Raw genomic sequence first — 12,347 nt, 5'->3', positions numbered from 1 at the left:
TCTTCCTTGTTCTACGAAAATAAATAGTTTAATTATCTGAGCAAAGTATCACAGACAAGACCTCAAAACTCAAATCAGGACTTTCCATTTAAAATTTGAGACAAATGTTGGTCGTGAATCTTGCAAGTTGTTTAGCTTCAAAGAAGTTGTTTTGGTTTCTAAGCTTCTAACGATACCGCTCCAGAAAAACACAATACAACAGTCCACAGACTCCATATTAGAATGTGTTTTTCCCTCAGGGGCAACAGTAGGTGTGTGGATTAGGTGAAGAGCTACAAAGAAGTAAAGTGTATATGTAGTGGTATAGGAATATGCATCTAAAACAGGATCTCTAGAACGAGTGTTTGATGCTGAACTGTAAGCTTCCTTCCAGTGGGGTGCAAGGGCACGTGTGAATCTACAGCACTACAAGCTGCAAACCGACTGTTATGCGTAAGTAACACTTTCTGTTTGCATATGATGCGCAGACTGAAAAGCAGAACTGTACTTAAAACTGTGTTTTAAGTACAGTTTGTCCACCTTTTTCCTAGTTGGATGTGCTACAGGCACACAAAGTAGAATGTGTTTGGCTTTGTCACTGGAAACTTAAATTGATGATTCATGAGCCAAGGCCCATTTGAGAAACTGAATTTCCTACATGGGGCTGGCCAAAAGCTACAAAGAGCTGCTTGGTCTTCCTCACAGATGTGTCAATGTGTAGTGCAACAAGGCTTTTTTATAACTTCTAAAGTATGTAGAGCTCATTCTTCAACAGACTGCAGTTTAGGGAAAAAAGAGGGTAAAATCTTATTCATGTGGAAAAGTGACATGACTTTTTATAGCGATTAAGAGAGTGGTCTGAGGACAACTATACTTTGTGGATGAATGGCTCCTCAACCGTGAAAGCTTGCTGTTCACTAACCCCACAAAGGGAAAACATTTGGAAGAGGAAGTCTACTTTCCAGGAGTGCAACTGAAGTGTGCAAGAGTATAGCGGATCAAATTGAGGCACCTCAAGTCATGTAAGGACAACGTTAAGATCCCATGAGAGAACTGGTGGTGTTCGAGGTGGGATAACCTTTTGAGACCTTCCATAAAGGCTTCAGCAACATGCATTGTGAAGATGGCCTGGTGTTCCTGATTCTGCAGAAAGGCAGCTACAGCTGATGTGTGTATTTGTATGGCAGAGTAGCTACAACTGACTTTTGTTGGTGCAATAAATAGAAAATGATGCTTGTTCTGTGGCTTGTAAGGGGTGTTTGTAATGACTGATAAAATAATTATTTACAAATCTTTTCCACTTAGCCGCGTAACATGTCGTAGTGGGCTTCCTGGCTTCTTTGGGGATTTGCTTATAATCTTCGGGAAACTGTAGATAGTCCGACTCTAGGACCTCGGGTGCCAACTCACAAGATTTAGTGTCTTGAGGATGGTGTGCAGTAGCTGTGAAAAGCTGCTGCCACATGAAATCTGGGCACGGTGGTAGTTCTTTGTGCGGGAGGATTGACATTTCCATTAGTAGTGAGTACCGCAGATGCTGAGCTGAGGTGGAAGCTATAAGGATTAACCTCTTTGGTGCTTGGCACATCTTCCTCATGTGGAAGGAGTGGTAATGGGGGGAAAAGCATAAGCAAATATCCTTACCTAGTAAATCCATAAAAGATTGCTCTGGGGTTGTGGGCATGGGTAGCTGGAGGACAGGCTTTGACACTTTGTATTTTCACTGTGGCAAATATGACTACTGCTGGTGACTCCCAGCATTGAAATTATTGTTGAAGCATGTTAGTGCGTTTGTTGTCAATTGTCAAACTGTCTGTGCTAGGGTGGGCATCTGTGATGAGTGTGTGCCCCATTGTTTTAATAAGAAGTACGTGCTGGCCATGTTGTCTGAGCAAATGAGCACCATTTTGTTAAAAATGAGGTTGTGAATGGCACACAGACCTAGCCGTAAAGACAAGAGTTCAAATACACTGATGTGCCGGTGTCATTGCTGCGGAGATCATTGGTCTTGGATTAGTAACTGGTCCCCCACCTCATGCGGGCGGCATGTGTCTTGATGGTCACTTGTGTTTTGGGTGTACGTGCAATCAGGTATTTGTTCAGCCGGTGCGGAATATCGATTACGCCAGAGTAATTGGAGTAATTTTGGTAATTCTGCATTACTCTTTGAAGCAGAATTACAGATAATTACGTGAATACTCCTCCTCGCATAATTAACAGTAATTTGGGGGGGGTGGAATCCTAACATGACCGATTTTGTTGCATTTAGCACTGTTTCTTAGCACACAATGCATCCTCGTGTCCATGTTGGATGTGATGCTGAGTTTTGCACTAAGAAAATAGCATCAAATGCAAATTGGGGGGAAATCCTACCCAAAGGGCACATTTAGTGAGCACGAGTGGGCGCCCACGCTTACTGTTTGTGTTCTGTTGCATCCAGCATTTTTGCAATAAGAAATAGCGATAAATACTGAATTACTCTTCTTGCATAATTTAAGAGTAATCTTGCTAAATCTTTAGTTAATTCTGTGTGATTTCCACTACACTAAATGACATGAGTTATGTTCACCCTAGTATTTGGGACAAGTGCAATGCAAGATGCCATCTCTCCTAACAGTTTCACTACCAATATTACTGTCAGAGGACATCACATCTAGCAAAGGGGAACCAGCCTTTGAAATGACATCACTCTCGTTGGTGTTATAGACAGTGGTGCGCAGCTGCTTCTCTTTACCAAACAGTTGTCTAGGTATGAAAAGACTTGAACATCATTGCAGCATAGATGTACTACGAGTACTGCCACGCATTTGGTAAACACTCAAAGGGTTGCTGTAACCCCAAAGAGTGGTACCTTGAAATGATAATGGCCTTCATACGCAAGGCAGCTTTGGTGTAGTGCACTGGTTAAAGACATACACTGAAGGACTGTGCATGCAAACTGAAGGTTGCAGGTTCCAATCCAGTTATCTTCTTACCCTTACAGGACTGATGAAAGAAGTCAAACCTAGCACAACTTAGTTGGGCAATAATCACACGGGCTATCAACACTCTAAGAGAACTCAATTTAAAGAGCACACATTACTAATGTACAATTATTATAAATGAGAAGCCTCTCTCTTGGTACTGCTGGGGTGGAACAAAGCCCACAATTATGGAAGGGCAAGGCAAGGAAGGCTGGTGGAAAGGAAGTCAGTGTACCTGGAACAATTCGATGTTGGTTTCTTCCTCCCCATGTCTTCGCACCGTGCCTCGTAAATCTGATTAATTGTGCTGTTCCCCAACTCACACATCAGCTGTGCAGAGCACCCATAGTCCCAAGGAAAAAGAAAAAGAACAAAATCTGCTTTCAGGTGACACCATGATAACAGGGCAATCTTATGTCAAAGGCTTTCGCACCTCTCTACTGTCACACCGCCCACAAAAAAGAAAACCGTCCTCACCTTCAACAATTCAGGCTCCCAGGAATCTAGCGTGAGGGAACGCACTTTGGAACACTGGACACCAAGACTCCTATGAAAAATACAAACAGGATTTCTAAATAAGAATTCTCCAAGGAGAACAGTTGAATGAAACACAACTGTACTGATTACCATCATAAAAAAGACAGGGGGCCCGATTCACAGAACTAACTTGAGACAAAATCCTAAACTTACTACCATTTTGGTATTCACAGAAGGCACTTCTCATTTCGGAATTCACAGAAGTTAGGAGTCCGAACTTTAGGACTCCTAAATGCCTTCTGTGAATACCGAAAGTCTTAAAGGTAGGACTTTTCTCAGTTTAGTAGTAGTAAAGTTAGGACTCCTAACTTTAGGACTCTTAAATGCCTTTAATGAGTACCGAAAGTCTTAAAATTAGGATTATTCTTAGTTTAGGAGTCCTAAAGTTAGGACTCTTAACTTTACTACTACTAAACTGAGAAAATCCTAATTTTAAGACTTTCGGTATTCACTGAAGGCATTTTGGAGTCCTAAAGTTAGGAGTCCTAACTTTACTACTACTAAATTGAGAAAAATCCTAATTTTAAGACTTTTGGTATTCACAGAAGGCATTTAGGGGTCCTAAAGTTAGGAGTCCTAACTTTACTACTACTAAACTGAGAAAAATCCTAATTTTAAGACTTTCGGTATTCACAGAAGGCATTTAGGAGTCCTAAAGTTAGGACTCCTAACTTCTGTGAATACCAAAATGAGTAAGTGCCTTCTGTGAATACCAAAATGGTAGTAAGTTTAGGATTTTGTCTTAAGTTAGTTCTGTGAATCGGGCCCAGGGTGACCAGAGAGAAAGCAGCCCATCCACCACTTCTAACAGCACTCCCTCAACCCCAAGGGCATGTTCTGTTTGGTGGTTGCAGACGTGCTGCTCCACAAGGGAGAGTTAAAGGAATCATTTGATATATTTGAATGACGGGCACCAAAGGTGGTTTTGGGTGCACAAAAGCACCTACATTTAAAACACCCATATTTTAAATTAAACATATATTCTTAATGGCCAAAAAATAGTCCCAATATGAATGAACATTTATATTTAGTACAAAACTAACAATTTTATTCCAAGGTTCCTAAAAGCATGCTTTCACTTAAAAAAACGTCTTTAGAAACCAGGGTAGGACTATCAACTGACCACAATTGCATATGAGCAATGGGGGTATTGGAACGCACTCTGTGTGATAAACATGCTGTGCCTCCCCGAGATTGAAAAAAAGAAGTATACAGCATAGGGGGCCTTGGGCTAAACTGTAACAGGCAGGCAGATGTGATGAGATGTACAAGAGGCGTGTCTTTTAGGCCACAAGGGACCTCTTCCTACCTGTGTATCCCGGAGCACTCAATGCAGAGTGTAATGCCCAGGTTAATGCTTGCCCAGCGGGGGTCCACCTGCCCGCAGTCACAGCACTGGTCATTGCCAGCAATGCTCTGTATCCGCTGCAAGATGGTTTCGCACTTCACGCTTCGTTCCCTGGAGTCGGTGGCAGAGTCGATGCTGCTCGTCGAAGGAGATGCCGTTCGGTCCAACCTCTGCAGAGGTGAGAGAGGAGTGCGCTTAGCAGAGACGAGAGGGGACAGAGGTTAAGGTTCATCAAAGTTATAACGTGTCTAAAGGAGCAAAAGCATGTGCAACTTCTATCGAGAGGCATTTGGAAGAGAGAGACCTGTTAGGGATGAAAACAACATACAAGGAATCCATCTAGGTAAAGAAGAAGAAGATTTGACACAGAGGGCCACTGGGGAACATCAGTAAGAATCTGCAATGCTAAATCTCCACCTCAAGGTTAACTCTTCAGAAACTCTGCTCCTCACACGTGGAAAGACGACAACATATCATCCTCCTCCATCTGGCCAGAAGAACTGGGTCCTCCCCCAATCACCTCGACACAATAGAGGGATTTGGAGCTAATTGTGGACTCCAACAGCTCTCCATTGTAACACAAGGAAAGTTAGTTACCAAAGGAACATTCTACAACATGCAATATCAGAGCTGCTTGTTCACTTACCTAGGTTGTCCACTCTCCTCTACCCCCCAAGAGTACAGGGCACTATCAACTTACGGCCTGATTATGAGATTGGTGGTTGGTCAGCGGTACCGCCCTGCACTGCATCGCCAAACCTGTGTGCGCACCACCCGCCATTTTATGACTTTTTAAGTCATTGGCGGGTGGTACTTTGGCGTTCCCACGGCACCGCAATTTGAAGGTCACAGACTGCACCTGAACAGCATGGACTATTGCAGTCCATGCCGGGCAGGTACTGGTGTGCATGCACACAGGTGGGCCCTCATGTGCCTCCCTGCATGCACCCCATGACATAGAGGCAACAATGGGCCCTGTAGGACCCAGTTTGTTTCCGCTTTGCGATGGTTTTCATTGAGGAAGAACCATCATGAAAACCGTGGCTGAGAGGAAACCTGTAGTATGCTTGGCGGGACTGCGGCGGTCCCACCAAACATATCGTGGCCTCAAGACTGCAGCGCCCCCACCAGGTTTCTCTGATCTCTGGCTGCTGCAGCAGTGCAATGGTGGTCCGACAGCTCTACTTGTATTAGGTCGGTTAGAAGAAAACTACTGTCGGGACCCCACAAGTCCGGCGGTCCGTGGACCGCCAGACTCATAATCAGCCCCTTACTTCTTTCATGTCTAAACTATGCCAATGCTCTTTACCATGGAGCTCCTATTTACTTTGCAGGCTCAAACTACACGTCCAGGGCATTATCTCACAAGCGGCCAATCTCTGCCCTGTGTGCCTGTGGCACGTCTCTTTTTGAGCCTGTCTACATCACATATTGAGCCATGCAAGGTAGTGGGCCACTGTTTTTTCAGTGTAAACTACACACCTCCTGCCTAACTAGGTCCCTTCATTTAAAATTGGCTCAACTTCCAACCATTCCTTCCTTCAAAATGTTTTGCCATGTACAGAGCTCTTTCTCTGCCCAGAATGCCAATCACTGGTTCTTAATTCCTGAAAAAATATCAAGAATTCATCGAAATGTGTGGCAACTGCTCCAAAAATAAAAGAGTATATAAGTTGTTCAACACGTCATCAATGTCACATTAGCATTTGCATTCACAGCCACCTTGCACCTTCAAGCGCTAAATACCTTGCCCTTTCCAAGATGTCAACAGGCGTGCTTTGTGAACACGCCACAGGTGTGACGAGCAGACCTGCCCACTCACACGACGCCTCTATGCGTCACACGATGCCACCATGAGTCACACGATGCCCATCCCACGGTCTCCAGGCGCAGAGCCAATAAATATATCACAGGGTGGCAGGGAACATGAGCTCAACACAATTGCGCTCGATGAGCTTCCAGCTCGTCTTTGGAAGCTCTGAACAAGCAAAGTCCATTTCGGTGTGTGAAAACACCCACAAAAACATCAGCGGCAGCCTCAGCTAGCTTTCATGGTTCTTTTTTGGAAGGAGCTGTTAAAGTATGTGGGAGACGGTGGGTGGACTGCTCCGAGGTAAATCTAAACAAAACAGGTGATGGACCTAATGTGGATCAATGTCACACATTCACCCCAGTCCAAAGATCTGGGCCCAAATCCATCATAAATCTAGGCACGAGACCGTGCACCGCCTCACAAGGTGATATTTGTTTTCTACGTTGGCAGGTCTAATTTAGCACTATATAAATAATGTAGCACGCACGATACGGATAGAAAGTAGGCCAGTTAATGAGAGCAACGCAGTCACCCGTTCACTCACTCCATTAACCAGAAAGCAATCTTTACTTTAATTGGACAGTGTGTGATCATGTCCTCTAGGTGGTGCTGTTCCCACGCTTTGGAAACGTAGAGGCGCTTGCGTAACGCCACAAATGAGATGCGGATGACACGTCACATCTGTAAAAGCAAGCAAAGCGCCTAGAATTCTGACCCGGGGTGTTACTCTGCCCCACTAAGGATCACACTATACTGCACTGTAGCTTCATTATATGTCGCAAGCTCACACTTCACAAAATGAGCAGTTTGTTTCGCTTCATGCTATATTTTTGGGCTTCACAAGCTACACCTTGAGGATTCAGGCTTTTTTCAGAGATCTCCATGGTCTGACTTGTTTCAGTTCCCTCGTTTTTTTTTTACCCTGTACAGTCTCTATTTTGAAGACGCAACTTTCTTACTAAGAATTCCAATGTCTGACCCAACACAAATGTTCCAATTGTCATTTTAGGCTACCTTGGTAACTGCCTATGTGTATTACGAAATGTAAACATCCTTTTAGTGGCAGTTTATTGTCGCGTGAACTTCGACCAATGGCACTAGAGCGCTTTACACGAGCACCAGATTACATTACACTTTCTTTTTCAGCAACGGGGAGATTACGTGATATGTCCAGGATCACAGGATGTTGAGCCAAAGCCAGACTCATACCTGGCTCCCCAGTTGCAGAGGCTGCCAGTCTGGCCATTAGCCAACATAGCCTCCCTCCTCTACTCCTCCTTCTCCCATCTCTTGTATATTTTGCACTGTTTTATTATGTTTCTTGCCAGAATCGACCCCCGAAGGGGTATCTCTGCGCTTGCCTTGGGAACCCGTCCTGGCTTTTCCCTGTGAGATAACCCCTACAGGGCATCCCCAAGGTGAAAGCCAGGCATCCCGCCGCAGGGGGGCCGTTGTGGAGATTAAGCAAGCTTAATGCCCAGAGTTGCAGAGTGTGAACCCATGATTAGGTCAGGCACCGAAGCGAGAATTATCGAGTCCATGGACATTTTTGCTCAAGACCCTGCCGCGTCGGGAATTGAACCCCGGTCCCGGGTCTGACCTCTGCTTCAGGGTCTGCCTGCTCTAACCAGTGAGCCACACTTCTTTATTAGTTGCTACTAGGTATTGTTTGGCTTTATACCTGTACGGTGGTGGGTGTCATTCTCAGCCTTTGTTGTATTTTTCGTTTTCTTCCGTCTAGTTTGCAGTTTCGTTAATGTACAAGGCCTCTCCCAGGATTAATCTTGAATCAAGCAGAAGTGCTTACTTGCACTGGTCTGCAAAGTGAAAAGGCCTCTCCAAATGTCCACTTGCCAGTCACAGTTATAACTGGGAGTTTTGTTTCGAAATCACAAAGATTCAGGATTCCAGGTGTTCTGATGATCCCAATCCACATATTGCCAAACTTCAGCCACAACATGCTCAGGCGGTGCCTGAACCGGGCATTGAGCTCTCTTTCTTTACCCTGCACGAGGACCAGAACCGATGATCAAAACTCACATTTTAGGGACTGGAACTGAGGCAAAAAGGCACCAAGAACCCCGGAGGTTGCTTGGCACTATACCAGGGAGTTACATAGGATGGATAAAATATAAAAGGAGAAAGAGCCTCGGCTTGTTGGTGATTCCTCCAAGAAAAAAAACTTGAAATAAATAATCTCCTGCAACTTGAGAAAGTCTGGTGACAGGCACTCTCACCTGGGAACCTTACTACTGCCTGGACTGCCAGAAGACACAACTAATCGAAAATCTTCAAAGCTAAATCGAATTACATGAAATCCATGTTTGATGCCACTAAAAACATCCAGTTACTTTTCGAAATCAAAAAATCATACTCAGAGACCCCCATCAGCAGAGTCTCCAATCCAGCACCAACATGGGAAGCGTTTGCAATCCCCTCTCCAGAGAAAGTAAGGTCTATTGAGCAATTACTTTTGCCAAAATCCACCATCCCAGATATTTGCACACTGATCCGAAAGACTGAGAGAGGCCCTGGTCGCACTTTGATAAAATCTCAGAGTCTGGGTTACTTGAAACTGTCATTAAAGTCAAACCTTCTAATTATTATTCTCTGAAGCATTGCCCGTTCACCTGAGCAAGGAAATGCCCAAGATGCTGCTACCAAACTGGAACCTCTCAGGTTAACTCCACACTGAAACATAGAGTTGTCCCAGCAGTTTGGAAATCAGACAGGTCCCCCATCCTGAAAATCCCAGTGTCGACACCAATGAACTGAACAACTTTTGGGCAATTTCAACACGTCACTTCTTTGGGAAGTTTTTAGAATGCTGGGTAGAATCACAACGATTACTCCACATTCAGGGTAATAACCTTTTTGTTGTGTTCCAAACTGGACTCTGGAAGGATTGTAGCACAGACAGGGCCCTTCTACTAACTGTGGACAACTCTGTCCGCCTCCTTGATTCAGGGGGCTCCTCTCTCGTTGTGCTCCTGGGTCTTTTAGCGCTCTTACATACATACAGACAACCACCAGACTCCAATTAACATCCTGAAGAACGGATAAGCATTGAAGGGCAGTAGTTAAGTGGCTTGACCCCTATTTGTGTAACCATTCACAAATAGTGAAAATAGGGCGTTCTGCCTGGGGCAAAACCAACCTAAAACAAAGGGTTCCATTGGGCTCTATCCTCTCCCAAGCTCTGTTTAATAAAACATATTTAACCAATTGGAAAGATTTTGAGAAAATCTTGAATTCTTCTCTCCTCTGTACTGCAGTCTAACCATTATGGTGAAGGCCAAATTGCTGGTCTTTATGGTTCACAACCGTCTAGTCCTCCGACGGCAAATCTCAACCATGGCCAAAACCGCATGCCACCAGCAAAGACTGCTCTGGGGCATAAGGCAGTTCATTACGGAGCAAGACTTGAAATTGGTGGCCCAGGTGTTGTTTTTTTGCTGACTCGAACATAAAAACTCACTCCACCTTGGTGTCCCATAAGTGTATGTACCACCTCTGAGAGCAGTCCTCCACATACCTGCACACTGACAGGCCACAGGAAATTTGACCACATCTTCCTGGTCTTCATAACTTGATATGGCTCCCCTTTGATGCAAGAGCCCAATTTAAGAGACCACCAAGTACTCATAAAGTCTCTAAACCCCCACTCCCTCCTACTTGGTTGGAAAACAAAGTTTATGAGTCCCTACTTCTCAAACCTTTGGCAATTTGGCAAGAATTATGCTTTTTCTGCTAGAGCAAGAAGGCTCTCTTGAAGTCTCACCCACCAGCCCTTTGCATAAGCTCGTGTTTGTTTACATTCAAAAGAGAACTCAAAATCCTCTCAGTTGATAGCAGTGCCTAATTTGTAAAAGAGAGAGTGCTGGTGCCCAAAGATCTGCTCAGAAGCATGGTTCAAATAAATGTCAGCGAACTAGATATCAAAGCTGATAGCCTTAAGTCCAGCTGCTGCCTTTTTAATCTAAACCAGACACTCCCTGTTCATTTATCTTGCTTTTGTAGGTTCCTGCTTCCTTCCTTTGTGCCGTCTTTCTCTTCTTCCATCTTTCTGATCGGTATGAATTTCTCTCTCTTGTACTCAGAAAATATCTGGTGAGAAAAATAAGTGCCTGTGCCCAAAAATGAGTGCTGGTGCCTCCCCCTACTGGCACCCTCCAGCTCAAATTAAGCTCTGTCTGAGTTGCACTTTGATTAAAATGGGGATCCTTGCTCCCATTTCCTCTTTGACTTGATCGGTCGACCCTGTTACAAAACGTTTGTTTTTTCTCTCTCGGTGCTTATAACTGTTTTTCTATGATTGTTAGCTTAGTACCCCTTGTAGCCTTCTTGCTGGGAAGAACTGTTTGTTGCTTTGTTTTTCTGGTGCTAATAGGTTGTTTTCTGATGTTTGTTAACCAGAACGTACTTCCTGAAATCTTGTAAAGCTCTCGAATGTCTTGGGTCCACTCTGACTTACATAAAAATCAAAATAAAATAAATAAATAAAGGTCCTGACAGTTGACCGCCGCCTTCAAAACCAGAAAGGAGCACTGGTACCAAGCCATGACTTCACTTCTACACTGATGGAACCAGTCGGGGGTCAATGTGTTTATTTTTCTAAAAGAGTTAGTGCCGGGGCCCAACGCCTTTGTTTGAAACCCAGGACTGAAACTGTGAATGTCAGAGTTCCGAACAGCAAGGCTACTTAATCTTGAATCCACCCTGCTTCCTCTTCAGATACCACCACGCGGCCTCTACCACTTTATCGAAATACTGCAGGCTCTTTTTCATCCCTGCTTTCTCCCTTGATCACTGTTTTTTAGTCTTTCTCTGCCTCCTCCTTTTCTGCCTTACTCGGTCTTGTTCCGGGTCAATGTCGGATGATGAAAATAGGTCCTGGTCCCCAGAAGTGAGTGCCGCTGGGACCCATCAGCAACCAATAGGTCAAATTAAGCACTGTGCAAGATTTGGAACTGCAGTGCCATTACAACTTCATGCAGTGTAGAATTTATCTTAATGCAGTTAGGTAAGATTACCTGGAAGTATTAATATAATTGACCCATAAGGTATTAGAGTGATATTATGCACGTAGATTAGCAATCTTACCTTAATGTGGTAGAGCTAGGTTACTAAGCTATTGTATTTACCCAAAGTAGGAGGGTACACTTACCTCAATCCAGTAGTAATGCTAGCTTTGACTGGTTTAGTAATGCTAGCTTTTCTGGATGTAGTAGTAGTGTGATGTTATGTAAATGCTATGGTATGTGCCACCTTAAAATAGTAGTGAATATGTCCCAAATAACTAGCGGCACCCTACATTCATTGCTATTTGATATTTGATATTTGATATTTTTGTGCATTTGTAAAGCGCTAACGTTCGCTCCCAGGGGAGCATCATGGCGCTGAGCAAGCTGCGGGGAGTAACAGAAAAATGGATTTGGAAAATAAAAGACTAGATAGCTGCCAGGACGGAGGAGTCTAGTTGTTGGTAGACCCATGTCTTGAGAAGTTTTCTAAAGTTGTTTTCATTATCTATGGATCTGAGACTGACAGGCAGATTGTTCCAGGCTTTGGCGGCCAGAACATTGAAGGATTTCCCACCCTTGGTCTTGTATTTAAATCTGGGGATTAGGACCAGATTTGCCCCGGAAGATCTCAAGCAGCGTGGGGGGTTGTAGCGCATGAAACGCTTTGCAAAATAGCGGGGCCC

General features: G+C 44.2%; 1 protein-coding gene across 1 annotated transcript in view; it reads right to left on the bottom strand.

The window, feature by feature from the left end:
* LOC147710730 (arf-GAP with coiled-coil, ANK repeat and PH domain-containing protein 3-like) overlaps positions 1 to 12,347 on the bottom strand; it is a 136,129-nt gene that overhangs the window by 43,936 nt on the left and 79,846 nt on the right. Inside the window, exons 5-8 of the mRNA XM_086919384.1 lie at positions 8,448 to 8,645; positions 4,789 to 4,997; positions 3,420 to 3,489; positions 3,178 to 3,272 (exon numbers count right to left, since the gene is read on the bottom strand). Coding sequence (XP_086775510.1) covers positions 3,178 to 3,272; positions 3,420 to 3,489; positions 4,789 to 4,997; positions 8,448 to 8,645 — 572 coding nt within the window. The remainder of the gene's footprint in view (positions 1 to 3,177; positions 3,273 to 3,419; positions 3,490 to 4,788; positions 4,998 to 8,447; positions 8,646 to 12,347) is intronic.

This window comes from Lissotriton vulgaris, chromosome 5 (genome assembly GCF_964263255.1).
Source record: "Lissotriton vulgaris chromosome 5, aLisVul1.2, whole genome shotgun sequence".
NCBI lineage: Eukaryota > Metazoa > Chordata > Amphibia > Caudata > Salamandridae > Lissotriton > Lissotriton vulgaris.
Note: the sequence above shows the minus strand (reverse complement) of the source record. Positions and strands in the feature narration are given on the sequence as shown.